A 19268-nucleotide genomic window follows, 5' to 3' on the forward strand; every position below is an offset into this window, starting at 1 on the left:
TGACAAAAAAGGCAGCATGCTGATCTGATGGCAAGATAGCGCTGATGCATCTTTCACATTATTGGTCGACTGTGTTTGTCACTTCACTGAAAACGGTGCATTATCGATGCCGGAATCTAATTATGTCACAAAAGACTGGGTGATAAAGCAATAAGGATGATTGCATGGAAATAAAGATGAAAGGATTCATAACTGTTAAACTTATATCCCAGCCCTGCAAGTAACACATGATTGCTGATAAAAATTCATTTATTGAGTGTTAAATATAATATATAGATACTTTGTAACTATAAATAGTAACAAAATTGTACTGTACTGAATTCTACACAAGTATCTTTATTATTCCCTCATCTAAATGCTCCCCAACCCAAAACCCTAAAACCTCTGCCCCAATCCCCTTTTTAATCAATAAACATACTTCTTAATAAGTGTAAAATAACGTTGCAAGTATACAATTTTAATGAGTTAGTGTCAGCCTCACTAACACCTTAAATCATGGTGTAAATAGATATACAAAAATTCATCAGTAAAGTTTTCTAAATCTTTACTATAAATTTTTATCATTTTTAGGCAAAGGCATGTTCTTGTAATTTACTTTTAACTTTATAATAGTCCTCACTCCTTCAGTCTATACCATCTCTTCAAACGTCAATAGGAAAGCGGATGAATTTGTCGTCATTCTATACGTTTTATCTGACTGATTCTATATTAAACTTGACTAATAGACCATTTCACGGCAAGCGTCTAAGTATTGGAAAAGTCTTGATCGGTAGACGCATTCTAAGCGAGAATTCTCGAGACGCAACGGGATTTGAAAAACTGGGGGCTCTTCAGTTATTTATCGATTTTTGCAACAAAGTTTCCTGATGCATAAATCGGTAAAAAAGGTTTTTCACTTCAGTGGTTTATTGATTCGGCTGATATTGACATAGGAAAACTGAAGTCTTATCTGACTGCTTAGAGTAAAAATATGGTTATGATTTTGTCAGCATTTGACCGTATTCATATCGAATCCACCGTTTTTATCAGTATGTGTATTTCTTTTTATCAATTTGAATAACGTGAATATTATGCAAAAATTTAGAACCCTGTCACCACTAAGAGTCTGTTTTAAAGAAGCACTAACAAAAAAAAAAAAAGGGAAAAAAAAACAAACGACAATGGAACTTTCGCGTTTAAAACATTTACATCTCACTTCATTTCTTATTTAAACATTATTTTTGGACTGCCTTTTGTTTCATACATTAAAAAACACACAAGCATATCATTTTAACACATAACAAAATGAAACAACAACAACAAAAACAGTTGGGTCAGGCTACAAGTTATTTCAAATGATCGGTATATAAGTCCTTCCCACAATTTAACATTCATCTTTTTAAATTGTTAACAAATACGTGCAATTTAGATTTTAAAATAATTCCAGTTTTGAAACATCAAAATACAAATGACTCTTAAAAATAGTCTTTGTCTTATTCATCCAGTCAAAAATTACCCCCAGAAACAATAATTATACCCTTATAAGTTGGTCGAAATATGCACAATCAAAACGACATGAAGTTAATGTCAGACGTAAAAATTTACGGACATGAAATAAATAGATTATTGTACTTATCCATTTGATGCCCAAATTATTTGTGTTGGGTTTACGCCTTTTTCTCAACAACCTTGTCACGGCGTTTGCTTACACAACCTGTTTTTATACTTTCTAACCAGTAGGTACCCTCCGTAAGAAATTACATTTTCCCACTTCATGCAGTGCTGTAAAAGCCGGGCCCGAACAACATCTCCAGATTCCGGAGAAAACCGCATTTAGTTATTTATGAAACAGCTGAAACGGGCTTAAACTTTATACGAAAAAAAAAAACAACAACAAAAAAAAAAACAACACTATTTAATAACGCTACAGGCCGTAAAAAAAAGGCTGCAAATAAAATTAATAAATTCCACAAACAGACAATATAACTTGGTTGGGAAAAATGTGGGAAAAGACATGTTTAAAGTTCCTTAAACTTCCTAATTTTCTTAGCACTGTAGCGTGAAATTAAAAACCCGGTAGTCAAGGAGTTTTTGTTATCTTATTCATTCAAAAACACCCCGGGGATCATTTTCCCAGAAATTTCTAAAAACCTATGGAGGAGAGAACGAACAGTCAAATGTTTAATAAAAAGTATCATTTTTTCATTACGCTTTTTTGTGTGTATAACATCCATTCAGGCATACAAGTTTGACAATAAAAATCAGAAAGAAATCGGAGAATTGTTAACAAAATTGAAGTACGCTTAAAATGCAATTTATGTTGTTGTTTTTATTTTCCCCTAAATTTCCCGTGAAAAGCATTGTAGGGGAAAATTGAAGACAATACAGCGAAAACGCATTTTATCTCTAATTTTACAGTAAAATAAATTTGTATTATGAGTTTAGGTTTTTTTTTTAGTTGTTCGAATAAATATTCGTAGAAAATTTAAGTTTTCTAAAAAAAAATTTTGGCAAAAGTCGATAAATTTAAAATTCCTTCCGAAAAGGGTACAAGGTTCCCATGGTTTAATTTAATAAATGAAATAAATTTCTTTTTGATTGAAATGGGCGCCCGAAACTAAATTAATCACTGTAAAAACGGCATACTATTTAGGCTAAAACTTGATTTTTCGCCGCCATTTGCGTAAAAAGTGTACATTTGACCTTTTCAATAATTGTCCATCGGGTGAAGATCAGCTTTTGCTATTAATTAAACAAGTTATTAAGGACGCAACTTGTGTTTGAAATTCACGCTCATTACACCTGTCAATAAACTACAGACGCAGCGATTGGTCAGCTATCGTAAGACATTTAAGTAAAGCGTTTAGCTATACAGACTATTTTATTGTTTATTCTCAACGTAATTCGATTCAAAATTGAAGAAAACTGTCTCAAACTTAACACGCTGTACATAACCTATCTATCTATCTCTTAGCCCCCAGTTTTTGTCTTATCGTTTAATCACGTTGATTCACGGATTAACGGTAATCAGTTTGCGCATGCGCATATACTTCGTGAAATGGTCTATTACTCTGACAGTCAGTAATTATTCATAATTCTATAGAAAATCAATCAAATCAATATGAACACCTTTAAATCACAGAGTCTGTCTGTATATCTATTGATTTGATGGCCCGACTGAAGTTTAAATGTGAAGCAGGAAAATGTGAACTGGTAAAATGTAAGTATTATAAGTATAAAAGTAAATCGTGGAAGATTTTAAGTTAAGTTTTATACCAAAATTGATTTCTACAGATTTGGAAGTTTGGACATTTTCAAGATTTTAAAAGGTTTTATCTCAAATTTTTTTGGGCGCCTGTATGGGAACTAAAATTCCTTGGTAATGTTTAGCATTTCCATGTAAAATGTTTAATCAGCTCAGCTGTTACAATGAAAGTATTCTGTGTAAAAAAAGTAATAATTTTGGCAAATAATTAAGGCATGCACATGGCCAGAACTCTGTGGAAACAAAATTGGAAATCCACCTCACACCCAAAAAACTGTTGCATCTTCTGCATTGGTTCAAAATTTTAATGACTTGTCAAAAACATGCAAGATATTTATCAAACTTTCCTTTGTGTCTGTACTACGAGAATTTGTGGGGAGCTTCTGTGTGTGTTTCATTATTTATCACATTTAATCAGATTCTATTAAAATTCAGTAAATATTTCTGTGTATTTATCATGAGTATTGTAAGAAACAGACTTACAATAAAATATTATTTTTTGAACTGCTTTAAGCATATCATAACAATATCTTATATTTTATTGTTTTAGAATTAGAATGATCAAACCGTGCCAGTGCTGTAAATCTTCCATCATTATATAACCAACAAAGAACAATAAATATATCAACTGCATACTAAGTCTTGCATTAATATGCAAAAAAAAAACAAACAAAAAAAAACTCCAGGTAAGTGAAACAAACAAACAAATGATAGAAACTTTCCAAGGCCAACTAACATTGTTGATCTGTTATTTATTTCTATTACTTTTATTATAATCATTATGTAAAGGCAGTTTCACCAGTATTTCTTCTGTAAGGCCTATCAGTGCCCCAAGCTTCTGTACCAGCATTAACTTGTTCTCTGCAATAAACTGCATGTTAATCAGTTGTGGAGAGTATGGACTGCAGAGAACTTGAGCAGTTGTGGAGAGCATAGATCAACTGCATAGAGTATGAATCAGTTGTAGAGAGTATGAATCAGTTGTGGAGAGCATCAATCAGTTATGGAAATAAAGAATCAGTTGCGCACAGCATGAATCAGTTGTGGAGCATATGAATCATGTAGAGAGCATGAATCAGTTGTGGAGCATATGAATCATGTAGAGAGCATGAATCAGTTGCAGAGAGCATGAATAATTTGTGGATAGTATAAATCAACTGTGGAGAACATGGAGAGAATGATTTAGTTGTCCGAGAGCATAGATCAGTTGTGCAGAGCAATAATCCCCTGTTCAGAGCATGAATCAATGGTGTGAAGTATGAATCAGTTGCTGAGAGCATGGATCAATTGTGTGAAGTATGAATCAGTTGCTGAGAGCATGGATCAATTGTGGAAATGATAAATATGGATCAGTTGTGGATTTATTTTATGTTTAACTAATTTTAAATCAGAAAATTTAAGAACCTTTCTGCAAAACATGTCATAATATATGTGCGTTGTTGCATTTTTATTAAATGTAATAAAATGTACCTTAAAATGAATTTTAAAATAATTTTTATAGTGAAACATCAAAGTTAAAAAAAAAACTAGTCCAATAATAAACCCGGTAATTCTGAATGGAGTGTCTTAACACATAAAACATGCCCTCTAATTCAATAAATGTAATAAAGCGAAAACTGTTAATTAACTTAAAACAAATGTAGAAACGACACGACACGTGTGGTTCCTAAAATCCTTCGAAATACCATTTATCTGATGGTAGTTACCAGACAGTTACACTTCAAATGATACTATCTTTCTGCAATGCATATTTCAGGGAGACATGCAATAAAAACAACAATAAAGCCATGCTTCTTCATGATACATTTTATTCTAATGTAACTATCAAGATATTACTGTGGAATATGGAGATATAAAAGAATGAGGTATATTTGTCAATGACTGTGGAATAGATCGATCATTTGTTGTAATCAGCACCGATTTTTCCTTCCTCCCTTTTATGGCGGAAATGAAATCCTGGTTGTAATAAAAATCAATTGCAATGAAGTATTTTACATCTCTGTTCATAACTCTTCTCAAATATAAATTATAAATTTGTAAACTGTCTGTTCCTTTATCAGTAATATCAAACTTAACAAAAAGTAAATTGATGAAGAACAGCTTGACTTTACTTGATGAATACGAAAAGTATCATTTTCATGTAAAAGATCAGATAAAATATAACAGAAGCTTAAGTCAACTGGTCAGGTCACTTTTAAGCTTAATTTTTCATACACAGACTCATACTTTATCATATTACTTCTCAGTGTTATTGCAGTAGTACAACTGACACCAACAGACTTTCAATTTGGACAAAGGCCACAAAAAATTCCCAAGTTAACTTTGGCCTCTACAGTATCACAGGTGAGAATATTTGTTATTAGCAGTGCTGAACTTACAATTTTGTATGTGAAGGAAATGGAAGTCGTGAACAAGCTGCACATTGCTTGTCTCAAACTGTAAGTAGCAGACATTTTCTGATGTGCATGTAACAGCAGTTTGTTTTACAGATACAGTGCCTCGAGTTGAAGACCTGGTAGTAGGAACATCACAACATGAAACTAAAGTAGCAAATACTTAAGCATTGCAAACTCTAAGAAGTATATACTTTGTTGCTAAAAAATGCAAAAACAAACCATGCTTAATACTGCATGAGATGAAGCCAGAAAGACCTTGGTTCTAAGACAACAACAAGGTTTGTGTAATGTTTCAGACTGGTAGGCAATACTACAGTAAGATGTCTACAAATTTCTACAACACTTAAGATATAAACAAGAGGACCATGATGGTCCTGAATCGCTCACCTATCCCCACATGACCCAGTGTTGAACTGAGTATGACATCGTTTTTTCTATTATTTGACACAGTGACCTAGTTTTTGAGCACATGTGACCTAGATATCATCAAGATAAAAAATTCTGACCAATTTTCATGAAGATCCATTGAAAAATATGACCTCTAGAGAGGTCACAAGGTTTTTCTATTATTTGACCTAATGACCTAGTTTTTGAAGGCACGTGACCCACTTTTGAACTTGACCTAGATATCATCAAGGTGAACATTCTCACCAATTTTCCTGAAGATCTCATGAAAAATATGGCCTCTAGAGAAGTCACATGGTTTTTCTATTTTTGGACCTGCTGACCTAGTTTTTGACCGAACATGACCCAGTTACGAACTTGACCTAGGTATCATCAAGCTGAACATTCTCACCAATTTTCATGAAGATCCATTGAGAAATATGGCCTCTAGAGACGTCACAAGGTTTTTCTATTTTTAGACCTACTGACCTAGTTTTTGACCGCACATGACCCAGTTTCGAACACGACCTAGATATCATCAAGGTGAACATTCTGACCAATTTTCATGAAGATCTCTTGAAATATATGGCCTCTAGAGAGGTCACAAGGTTTTTCTATTTTTAGATCTACTGACCTAGTTATTGACCACACATAAACCAGTTTCAAACTTGACCTAGATATCATCAAGGTGAACATTCTGACTAATTTTCATAAAGATCCCATGAAAAATATGGCCTCTAGAGAGGTCACAAGGTTTTTCTATTTTCAGACCTACTGACCTAGTCTTTGACCGCACGTGACCCAGTTTCAAACTTGACCTAGATATCATCAAGGTGAACAATCTGACCGATTTTCATGAAGATCTCTTGAGAAATATGGCCTCTAGAGAGGTCACAAGGTTTTTCTATTTTTAGACCTACTGACCTAGTTTTTGACCCCACGTGACCCAGTTTCGAACTTGACCTAGATATCATCAAGGTGAACATTCTGACCAATTTTCATGAAAATCCATTGAGAAAGATGGCCTCTAGAGAGGTCACAAGGTTTTTCTATTTTTAGACATACTGACCTAGTTTTTGACCCCACGTGACCCAGTTTCGAACTTGACCTAGATATCATCAAGATGAACATTCTGACCAATTTTCATGAAGATCTCATGAAAAATTTGGCCTCTAGAGAGGTCACAAGGTTTTTCTATTTTTAGACCTACTGACCTAGTTTTTGACCCCACGTGACCCAGTTTCGAACTTGACCTAGATATCATCAAGGTGAACATTCTGACCAATTTTCATGAAGATCTCATGAAAAATTTGGCCTCAGAGAGGTCACAAGGTTTTTCTATTTTTAGACCTACTGACCTAGTTTTTGACCGCACGTGACCCAGTTTTGAACTTGACCTAGATATCATCAAGATGAACATTCTGACCAACTTTCATAAAGATCCCATGAAAAATGTGACCTCTAGAGTGGTCACAAGCAAAAGTTTACGCACGGACGGACGGACGGACGGACGGACGGACGACGGACGCCGCGCGATCACAAAAGCTCACCTTGTCACTTTGTGACAGGTGAGCTAAAAAAAACTGTAACACCAGTAAACATGACAAGAATTCTTGATTACTGTGTCAACAGAGAGAGTGCCAACTGTAGTTGCTGCCAAATCTTAACTAGTAACAAAACTTATCTAGTAAATAACTTACAATTAACAGAATCACTTGTCAGTCTTCTTTGTGGATAACAATAGCTAATAATAATCAACTCATTGTGAGAAAATAACTTATACATGCATTTCCTCATTATGTTTAATAATTGGGAGTCTTTCTGAAAATGTTTTGCTGTAGTTTCCATGGAAAAATTCCTTTCAATGATAAATATCCAATAAAAAAAAAATGACTGCTTATAAAGGAGATGCCACAATCCATCATAAAACATTATGGTTAACAAACCATTAAGATTCTAATGATGTTTTCATTTCCCTAGCAAATAATTCCTATATTAATTGTATATTGAAATGTAATACATTAATATTTTTCATAACAGTTTTATTAATCATGTGTCTGATATTTTGTACAACTGATTAAAACTCTGTTTTATTCTTAATATTAATATTTTTACATGTACATTATGAATGTGTGCAGCTAAACAGTTAGACTGGCACTTACTAGTAATTACTGCAACATAACAGCAGCTTTCTTTTTCATTCCAGGTTACTGGCCATTTGACTATATCATCTGCGACCTGTACGTGACAAGCGATGTGCTAATGTGTACGTCTTCAATACTTCATCTATGCACAATATCGGTTGAGCGTTACCTTGCTATAAGTTCACCTCTCTCTGTACGAAACAAGTCAAAAGGTGTTGTTCTTACAAAAATTGTTCTAGTCTGGATTCTGTCATCGATGATCACCAGTCCGATCACTTTTCTTGGATTTATAGATCAAAAAAATGTTTTAAACAGTCATCAATGTGCATTAACAAATGAAGAATTTATAATATATGGATCAATCGGAGCATTTTTCATTCCTCTATCAATAATGGTGACTACTTATGGATTAACTATACGACTTCTGCGAAAGCAAGCCTCTATGTGCGGCCAAGGCAAGGATAATGAAGGACAACCAATGATACGCCGTTCAACTAGTAGAAAACCAATCAAATTCAGACAGAGAGTAAAATTTGAACCAAGACGGACCAAAAGTTGCCCGCATAAAAATTGTAATTATCCAGAACATTGTCGAACGCGTAGTGTTAAATCAGTGGGCAATGGAGTTGAAAAGAGCCTTCCAGAAATCCAGATCACCCCACCTCCATCGCCAATGTACACTAAAAACCCTGAGCCAGAATTTGACACAATCATAGAAGAAAATCACAATGGTGTAAACTGGAGAAAAAATAGTCTTAGTCTTTCTACTACAACCTGTAGCACAATCAGTAATGATTCTCCGAAACGTCTAAAAAGTTTAGTCTCAAAGCATCAAAGTGCTCTCAAAGCTGCCAGTATTCTTTTGCGAAAAGACAAGGATGATACGTCGGGGAATCGATCTCCTCGACATGACCAAGATGATGTTAACACGGAACAGAGGGCATCCAAAGTTCTTGGAGTTGTCTTCGCGATATTTGTGATATGCTGGGCACCATTTTTTGTTGTAAACATTATGACAGTGTTATGTAAGGAATGCAACTTTCAACCATTGTTATTCACTGCCTTTGTGTGGTTAGGTTATATCTCCAGTACGTTAAACCCCATTATTTACACAATGTTCAATAAAACGTTCAAAATGACATTCATCAAACTGTTAAAGTGCCAATATAAGACTATACAGAAGTCACTGCGGGTACGATGGCACAGTCGAAATGGGTATCAATCCACTTTCCGGACTCAATCTTACTATATGTCAGACAATAAAGCTGAGTCACAGCTCTAATCAATGGGTACCAGTCTAATTTTTGGACTCAATCTTTCTATATGTCAGATAGTAAAGCCGAGTCACAGCTCTAATCAAGGGGTACCAATCTAATTTCCGGACTCAATTTTACTATATGTCAGACAGTAATGGCAAGTTACAATTTCAAACAATGGGTACCAGTCTGCTTTCCCAACTAATTTTCAGATGGTAATGCCAAGTCACAGCTCTAATAAATAGGTACAAATCCACTTTCAGGACTCAGTGACAGTCAATAAAGCCAAGATAGAGCTCTAATCAATGGGCACCTGTCAATTTTCCGTACTCACTCTTTCTAAATGGCAGACAGTAAAGCCGAGTCACAAAATACAATCAATGAGTACTTATCCACTTTCAGTACTTATGGATGGTAATGCCAAGTCACAGCTCTAATCAATAGGTACATTTTAATCAACTTTCAGGACTCACTGACAGACATTAAAACTGAAATACAGCTCTAATCAATGGGTACCAATTCGCTATTACCTTGAGATAAATGTTAAAGCCAAGTCAAATTCATGAACAGTTCATGAATTTTTCCACAGGGTTCCAGGTTAAATAAAATAGAAAGTAACTGAACTCTTTTTAGCAATTCATATTCAAACATTCTAAAATGTTTGAAAAGCCCTTTGAACATAACACTTTTATATCTATTATTACTATCAGATCCTGTCATGTTTACATTTACAAAACACATTGAATAAAATATTTAATATTTTGCAAAACCATCCTCTTCAACATGTCTTACATCTTGATTAAAGTTATGCACATTTTAAATTCAATAAAGGTAATGGAACATGACTATTTTTCACTTCAAAGACTAACAATCATGTTGAATATTATCTCAGATTTGAGCCTAAAATTTTGAAGGAAAAATGTGATCAAATTTACCTCCATGAGCAAACGACCCTTACATACAACATGTTCTATAGTGAGGTACACTATCTGTACTGGATCACAGACAGCTAAGGGCCAATTCGTTTCACTTTTGCGGCGTACGCTGTTTGGCCGCGTCCAACCGGCTAGGCATTCTTCCTGGCACTGCCCGGGTCTATCCGGCATACGCCGATTTGCGCCGGTCTTGCGAGATAGGCAAAGCGGCAAATCATATATTTTCGCGATATAAAATCGGATAAACATTTGTGAATTTGGGTTAGTACCAGTAGATGTAGAAACATACTGCAAGAACTATTTGCTAACTTATTTGGAACATGCCACAAGTGTAAATCATAATAAATTTCCAATTTATTTTTTTTGTATTTGCAACTCACGTGGCCGGCGAACACCGAAATGTTCGTTTGTCAATAAACCGGCGAGATTTTTTTTTCTTGCCGCCCACGTGACCGGCGTGCCCCGGGTTGAGTGAAACGAATTGGCCCTAAGTTGACATGACCTTTTAAATTCATACTGATACTGTCTTTTGTTTCGACTGGTTATAAAGATTAAACATTTATTTTCATTATTTTTTTTATAATATCTATTGGCAATTACCAGGAGGGCCTATGTATCACCTCATGTCATTTTATGTTTGAGACACATATTTACATTGGATATAGATAGAATATATGACCCTGCCATGGGAAAACCAACATAGTGGCTTTGCGACCAGCATGGATTCAGACCAGCCTGCGCATCCGCGCAGTCTGGTCAGGATCCATGCTGTTCACTTTCAAAGCCTATTGCTATTAGAGAAACTGTTAGCTTTCTGTTGGTTTTCCCATGGCACGGCTCATATTATAATGGTTCTGGAAGAAACAACAAAAGAAACTATGGCAATTTACTAACCAGCGTTTTTTTCCTTAAAACATTAGCAGCATAGACAATACAGTTTAATTTTGTTGTTACTGGGTTTAACCTCACACCTAAACAAATATAGATTGAAGATTTTTTTACAACAAATGACCGTGATTGTAGTTTTACATACATAGTTAGTAATCTTTAACCAATTTAAGTATATTTGAAGAGAATTTCCTAGATTCAAATAAATATCTAATGATAAAATATTTCCGTGAAAGCATTAATGTTGCAATCTGCTTTTAATTTTTCATATTTATGATTACTCCCCATTGTTGCCATGTTTCAATATAAGACAGAAGAAATGTTTTAGAATTCTGATTCACTGTAAATTAACTGACGGTGTAACAATAGATAAATTAAGCTCTTGGCATTTAACATTTTGTGTTCATATGTAAGTGTTTTACATGCCTTAAAATATTTATACATTATTTTACCATTTTGTACATATTGTAACTATCATGAAAATGCAATAAACTATGAATAAACATTTGAGTTACGAAATAAATACAGAAATTTATCCTATGATTAGAGAAAACAGACCCTAGCAGGTATTCACCTTAGTAACCACCAACCAATAGTAAACGTAATATTATATAACTAAGTGCTATGGCCTTCAACAAAGTATGTGTGGGGTATTTCTGCCTCCAGTATTGCACAGAGCATCCCAGGTTTTCTCCCATGTTATTCCCAAATGCAGCTTTTTTCTACACTGAAATGGCAGTTTCAGCAGAGCTATTTATAAATTATTCTGACATGGCTCGATTTGATTTCCAGCAAAACATAGAAGGAAATCAAGCTCTGTATATTCTGCAATAAACAATGGTTGACGCGCAGACCGGTAAGAGAGCATTATGATGTCAAATTGCCGCATGTCTGACACATTGCTCCTTGGGTAAATGAAGTCCAGCATAATATTTATTAAAATATGTCAATGAGCATGTCAGAATGAAAGCAATCAAGGCCTTCTTGTGATTTATCATCTAATTTACCACGGCTCATCGTTCAGATGCTTCAGTATTTAACCACAAGCTAACGCCCTCGTGGTTCAATTCCTACACATCTGAACTCTGAACCATGGTAAATTAGACGATAAACCACTTGAAGGCCTTGATTATTTGTTAAATAAGGACTACAGATTTTTTTCTCCCAAGTTAGGCAAACAAAACAGCTATAAATTAGATTAAACAAGAGGGTCATGATGACCCTGAATCGCTCACCCGAGTAATATGAGCCACGTTTAAAATGCCAAACTGATGCTTAAATATTAGAAAGTAGGTCAGTAGGTCACATTCATGGTCACTGAAAGTCAGTTTTAAGTTCGGTGTGCAAAACTGTACATGTCATCCAAATTTCAAGGCTGTATCTTAAAAAACAAGAAAGTAGGTCAGTAGGTCAAGGTCATGGTCAAGTGACCCCTAATCACTTGGGGTCATCAGGTAATTATAATTAAACAGCCTAGGAAATATGATCTGATAATTTTTTAGGTATTTATTCCTATATGCATGAAACTCATATAACAACTGACCCCCAGGGCGGGGTCTCTTTTCACCCCAGGGGCATAATTTGAACAATCTTGTTAGAGATCCAGTAGGCAATGCTACATACCAAATATCAAAGGCTTAGGCCTTGAACTTTCAGACAAGACGATTTTTTCCCTATATAAGTCTATGTTGAATTTGGGACCCCCAGGGCAGGGCCTCTTTTCACCCCAGGGGCATAATTTGAACAATTTTGGTAGAGGACCACAAGGCAATGCAACGTACCAAATATCAAAGGCCTAAGTCTTGTGGTTTTAGACAAGAAGATTTTTAAAAGTTTTTTTCCTATCTAAGTCTATGTAAAACTTGTGACACCAGGGGAGGGGCCTCTTTTCACCCCAGGGGCATAATTTGAACAATTTTTATAGAGGACCATAAGATGATGTCACATGCCAATTATTAAGGCTCCATACCTTGCGGTTTTGGACAAGAAGATTTTTAAAGTTTTTCCTTTTGGTTGCCATGGCAACCAGAGTTCTGCATGGAATTCAATTCTTTGAACAATTTTGAAAGGTGGCCACCCAAGAAATTGTCAATAATTTTGTCTTTTTGCAATGACTCAGAAACAGATCCTTGGTCTTTTCTTATGGCTCTTGCTCTTGGAGCAGTATGCCAGACCAATCTATCACTGCGAAAAAAGAGTTAATATACGGGAGTGTACGGGATCCCGTATATTACCCATATACGGGAAGAAATACGGGAAAACTAAAATACGGGCGTGTACGGGGCTTGTATATTTAAAAGTCAGTATACTAATAAAATACGGATTTCCGTATACTATGAAATACGGAATTCTTAGTATACGATACCCCGTATATTATTGAAATACGGGAAATTCTAAAAAGGGTTATTCTGATCGTATACAACACCGTATATTCCCGTATATGTCTGGTGTACGGGAATACATAAATCCGTATATTACGAAAATACGGGACGTATATTTCCCGTATATGTTTCATATACAACCCCGTATATTTCCCGTATATTCTGGATATACGGGATATGTATAGTTTGTATATTTCGAAAATACAGGGATTAAATTTCCCGTATATTCTTCGTATACAACTCCGTATATTTCCCGTATATGCCGGAAATACGGGATTTAAATAATTTGTATATTTCGAAAATACGGCACGTATATGTCCCGTATATGCTTGGTGTACAACTCCGTATATTTCCCGTATATGCCAGAAATACGGGATTTAAATAATTTGTATATTTTAAAAATACGGGACTTATATTTCCCGTATATTCTTTGTATACAACTCCGTATATTTCCCGTATATTCTGGATATACGGGGTATGTATAGTTTGTATATTTTGAAAATACAGGGATTAAATTTCCCGTATATTCTTCGTATACAACTCCGTATAATTCCCGTATATGCCGGAAATACGGGATTTAAATAATTTGTATATTTCGAAAATACGGGACGTATATGTCCGTATATGCTTGGTATACAACTCCGTATATTTCCCGTATATGCCGGAAATACGGGGTTTAAATAACTTATATATTTCAAAAATACGGGATGCAATCAATATGTGTAGTGAAAATTATATTCTCCGGCCATTTCAAAGGTCAAACGTTTCGCATGTTTTCGAACTTGTACGTGTTTGTAGAATGAATGCCAATATTGAAAGAAAGAAATGTTTAATACTAATATGACATGAACTGAAAAAAGCATTCACGGACCAAAACAGGTATAAATTTAAAATCAAACATGAATGAATCCATCATTTCATCTAGCGCGTTCCCGATTTATTTTAACATTTAATCTAAATAGCCGATTGTGAAAAGAAAAGGATTAATCAATTCATCCCTATTTATTTGTAGTGATAAATACATCCGTTGATCATCGCCATTGTAAAAATCTAATCAAGCATAAATTAACTGTTTTTCTGCACATTTCCAACGCTTGTCATACAATGCAAATATTTATAGAAAAAAAGGGGAAAATTAATCCATTTATATTTTGAACTGAAAAAGTATATAAGACTGTATTGATACTTTACTTTGAAATCAATTCTAATATTTTTACAGACGAAAAAATAATCGATATAATGTGTCTGCGTCCAAAAGATTCGAACAAACGCCTTTCATATGAAATATTTATTTTTCTGTTGCGCACGAGTTAGCTACCACGTGCGAAAGTGGTAATTCACACGTGTGGGGTGATAACTATCACGTGCGCAAGTGACAGCACGTTATACTACCATGGGGCCCATGTGATAACTAACACGTGCGCACGTGTTAGCTGACCCAATTTGAAAAAGCGTGAAAGATCTGCAATTTTTCAAAAATGGATGTCTTTCATGAGGAAGTGTTATTTATAGTTAGCTGTAATTTACGAAGTAAGTGTTTCTTGTTTATGAAAAAAGGCTGACATCTCGATTAGTTTCGTTGGTAATATTTCACGTTCGCACGTGTCAGCTAACACTGCGAACGTGATAGCTATCACATGCGAACGTTTAGCTAAGATGTTATTTACGTGCGAAACGTGTTAATCAACACATTCGCACGTGGTATCTAACATGTGGAATGGGGTTTGCTAACACGTGTGCACGTGATAAATAAATTTTTTCCTATGTCCCTCTATTCCATGTAGTATACACTGTGGCAGACTATTTTATTTCTCGTGGATGTAGGGTCCTTTAGTATTGACCTAGCACATGTGAATATTTCGTATATTTCCATAAATTCATTTCAATGTCCAAACATAAATAGCGATACAAATATTACATTTTATAATTCTTAGTTGATATTATACTATCGCATTGGCAGGTAGTGGGCGGCAAAGGGGTTTAGCTGCCAATATCAGGTAGTGGGTTCGAGCTTTGGCCATACCTTTTCCCCTAAATTTATTTAAAACTTTCCACTTTTTTGTCAAACGCACCGTGATATTTATAGTCCATTTATTAAAAGTTATCATATTCAACCCGTTGTAAAAAAGTCAATTAATTTAAAATATTCTAGAGAACAAGAACGACACATTACCAGTCACAAGCGTACTAAAAAAATAAATACTTTAAGAGAAAAAATAAAATTTATAAAGATAAAACAGGTAGCGATAACATCACATTACTTTATAACCGTGGTAACGTTGATGGCGTGACACTGATTGACGTATAAAATACAAATTATTGCTTAAAAATTAACGAAAACGCTCGAAAAATATTGGCAAAGATTAATGAGGGTATTTCATTAAATCAAATGATATAAGCATTTACACGATTTACCCATCTCCACGAAAATAAATGTACATATAATTTCTGCCGAACAGTTTTACTTGCAACCATTAATTGATAATAATTTGTATGTATATTAACTAAATCAGATAGATACCCCATGTACCCCTAACCCTGGAAACCCCAGTCTGACAATTTCTAACATTTTTCTACCTGCAAATTGAAAATATCAGAAACTCGATGAATCCCAAATTTTAACACAAATTAGCGCAAATTAATTGGGATCTTTAATGCAAAACAGATATTAGGTATCCAATCAGTTGAGAACATGCTTCGTCACGCTTCGCGCGTTCGTATATCCCGAAGCGATAACATCTGGCTCAAGTGACCGCACGCGATAATCTGTATTGCATATTTCAGAGGGAAAGGAAGTCACGAGTAAGTACTTTTTGATTTTATATGTTTTAAATTTTTTATAAACTTTTTTTTTTTTTTGTGACAAACCAGACCATGAATTATATTTCAATTAATCGGAAAAATGGGTTGCTTTTTATTGCTTTAACAAATTCAGAAGCGTAAAAAAGGTCAGTTTAATTTTGTAATCTTAACATAAAAAAGAAATTCAGAATAGCCGTTAAGTAGTTCTTTCCCATTCATTCATTCGATTGATCATTTCTTCACAACTAATCATTTAACTTTTATTTCATTCATTCTTTCACCCGGATAGTCTACAAGGATGTCAGTCCCCAAAATGTTGATGTTGCAAGTGTTTGAAATAAAAAATATCGTGCAAAAATCATTTGATGAATACCTTTGGGGGTTTTAAACGGATTAAAGTTGAAAGGACAAAAACAACTCCAGATAGAAGTTTTTTTTTCGTAGAAGCTAGGTAGCCGAGGCTAGCTTTAAGAATGAATAAGGGGGGCACGCACGTTCATTCATTCGATTAAAAAACTGGAATCTCGGAAAAGCATTAATAAAGTTAATAATTACAACCCTTTTTTTTTTTAAGAAAATGGGTACCGGTAATCTGACAAAATACGTTTTTTTCTAGATGGCACTTTGGCAAAAAATTACAACAACTCTTGCCTCTGTCTAGAGAGAAAATGTTTTCTTGCGAAAATATCAGTGTCAGTATGAAGAAATTAATACTATTACAGATTATTTAATCTCTACAGACTTTGTAAGTCTAGGGTAATCGGTTGTCATGCGTATTTATTTTTTAAAAGTATTAAAAAAAAGGTTGGTAATAATAACAATTATATTATGTAGAATTTGATTATTAATCTGAAAGTTATAAGAATTTAATAGTGACCTAAAATACATACATACTTAGATTTTTGCATACCAATTTTTAAAACATCTTTAAAACCGATAAAGGGGAGAACAAATAATCCAATTTGTCGATTTCCGTACAAAGTGTTGTTGTTGTAACACGGGGGTGGGGGTGGGGGTGGGTGAATCGATAACTATAGCTTTGGTCATTATATTTTTTTTTATCTGATGCATTTAGGCAAGGTTTATAAGATGTATTGAATAAAGTTTAAATTAATATTAAAGTGAAATGCGGAAAGTCGAATATGAAATTTTAATACTTTTATTTATTGTCAAAATAAAAGTAATATTTAGTATATGAATATGTATCTAAATATTTAAAATCGTTACTATTATACATCTAAAACAAACATTTACTTTCAGGACCATACATGTACAAACAATAAGTAATTGCCCCAGCTTAGTCTGTTATTTTAAATCGATTTTCAACGGACCATTTTGACATTTAACAAATTAAAGTTGCGATATTTCGATTGACTGGTATTTTTTCAGTTCTTGTTTACGCCCATTTTACAGCTGTAAATCTTCAAATATGACCACAAACGTCTTTTTTTCAGCAGGGCGCAAAATGATGTACTTAACAGGTTAACCATAAAACCATAAAATTTAAAGTACCTATCACTTGTAAAAGTGGGTTATAATATTTTTATGACCCAGCTTTAAAAAACACTGACCGGATATTTCTTATCCCAAGGCAATATTGTAATACACAATGAAATTTAAAGGGTGATTAAACATTTGACACAATTAGATTATCTTATTTTTAGTGTAACTGTATGCAATCTTGGGGTTAAAATAAATTAAAAAATAACGCAATGTTTAAAACGAATACTAAAAAAAGGCACTGGCCTCCCGATCGTCCGACAAGAACAGAAATAAAAATATATAATTGAGCCGTGCCATGAGAAAAAACCCAAAATAGTCCTTAGTTTTCGACCAGCATTGATCGAGACCAACCTGCGCATCCGCGCAGTCTGCTCAGATCCATGCTGTTCGCCAACAGTTTTCTAATTCCAATAGGCTTTGAAAGCGAACAGCATGGCTCCTGACCAGACTGCACGGATGTGCAGGCTGGTCTCGATCCATGCTGGTCGCAAACCCCCTATGTTTGGTTTTCTCATGGCACGGCATTATATTTTTTTAGATATATGGATATTAATGGTGTATAATTATGATACGTATACTGACAGACTATAAATGTTGCGGAAACACATGAGAATTAGATGTTTTTAACTAATTTTTTCGATAAAAATTATATATTTAACGTGCATTAAACAACTACACCCTCCCTTGCGTTATAATTGGTAACGACAGTGGAAAACTTCTTTATTGCCGCTGCGGTCAGGGTTCGTTTTCCCGGGGTGACCACATGTCATTTTATTTCGTCATAATTTTCACAACATTTAATAGATATAATTTATCAGTATCCATGAATTGCAAGAGTCGATTTTTTATAACTTTTAATGCGTGCATTTTTTTTTATTCCAGGTTGACACAAGAGTTGTTTACTGGAAGCCCGAAAACGGGCGACTATTTATTTTCACGATAGAGAAAAATACTTAGTGTGAAGTTTCTACTAGTTGATCAACAGATGCAGACAGACAGCCCGGTTTAGCCATTCGTTCTCAGTGACATTCGTAACAACAGATAAAAGCTTATACTTTATTGAGATCAGGATACTGAATATTTTCCATGTGGTTCATCATTTGTAACCTGCTTACATATCGTGTTCCAGTACAGAACCAACATGCTCTTTTTAAAGTACATCTTCGGACAATAGGAGGGTGTACTGCTCTTTTTTGAAGACGGCAAATCGAAAAGCCTATAGCGGTATAGAATTCATGGGAATAACGAAAAAAATGTACAGACAATAGTAAAAAAAAGTTATACTCAACTGATTTGTTGAGTCAACCGCGCAGAATTAAATGTGCGAATTGCTAG

The 19268-nt window shown here is 34.4% G+C and overlaps 2 protein-coding genes across 3 annotated transcripts in view; one reads left to right on the forward strand and one right to left on the reverse strand.

The window, feature by feature from the left end:
* Positions 1-11752, forward strand: part of LOC123554235 (5-hydroxytryptamine receptor 2A-like) — a 34997-nt gene extending 23245 nt beyond the window's left edge. For both annotated transcript variants that reach the window (XM_045344232.2, XM_045344233.2), the window contains exon 3: positions 8231-11752. In XM_045344232.2, coding sequence (XP_045200167.1) covers positions 8231-9450 — 1220 coding nt within the window. In that variant the 3' untranslated portion in view covers positions 9451-11752. The remainder of the gene's footprint in view (positions 1-8230) is intronic.
* LOC123554233 (26S proteasome non-ATPase regulatory subunit 1-like) overlaps positions 1-19268 on the reverse strand; it is a 319840-nt gene that overhangs the window by 38056 nt on the left and 262516 nt on the right. The window lies entirely within an intron of this gene.

Source organism: Mercenaria mercenaria, chromosome 7 (assembly GCF_021730395.1).
Source record: "Mercenaria mercenaria strain notata chromosome 7, MADL_Memer_1, whole genome shotgun sequence".
Classification (NCBI taxonomy): domain Eukaryota; kingdom Metazoa; phylum Mollusca; class Bivalvia; order Venerida; family Veneridae; genus Mercenaria; species Mercenaria mercenaria.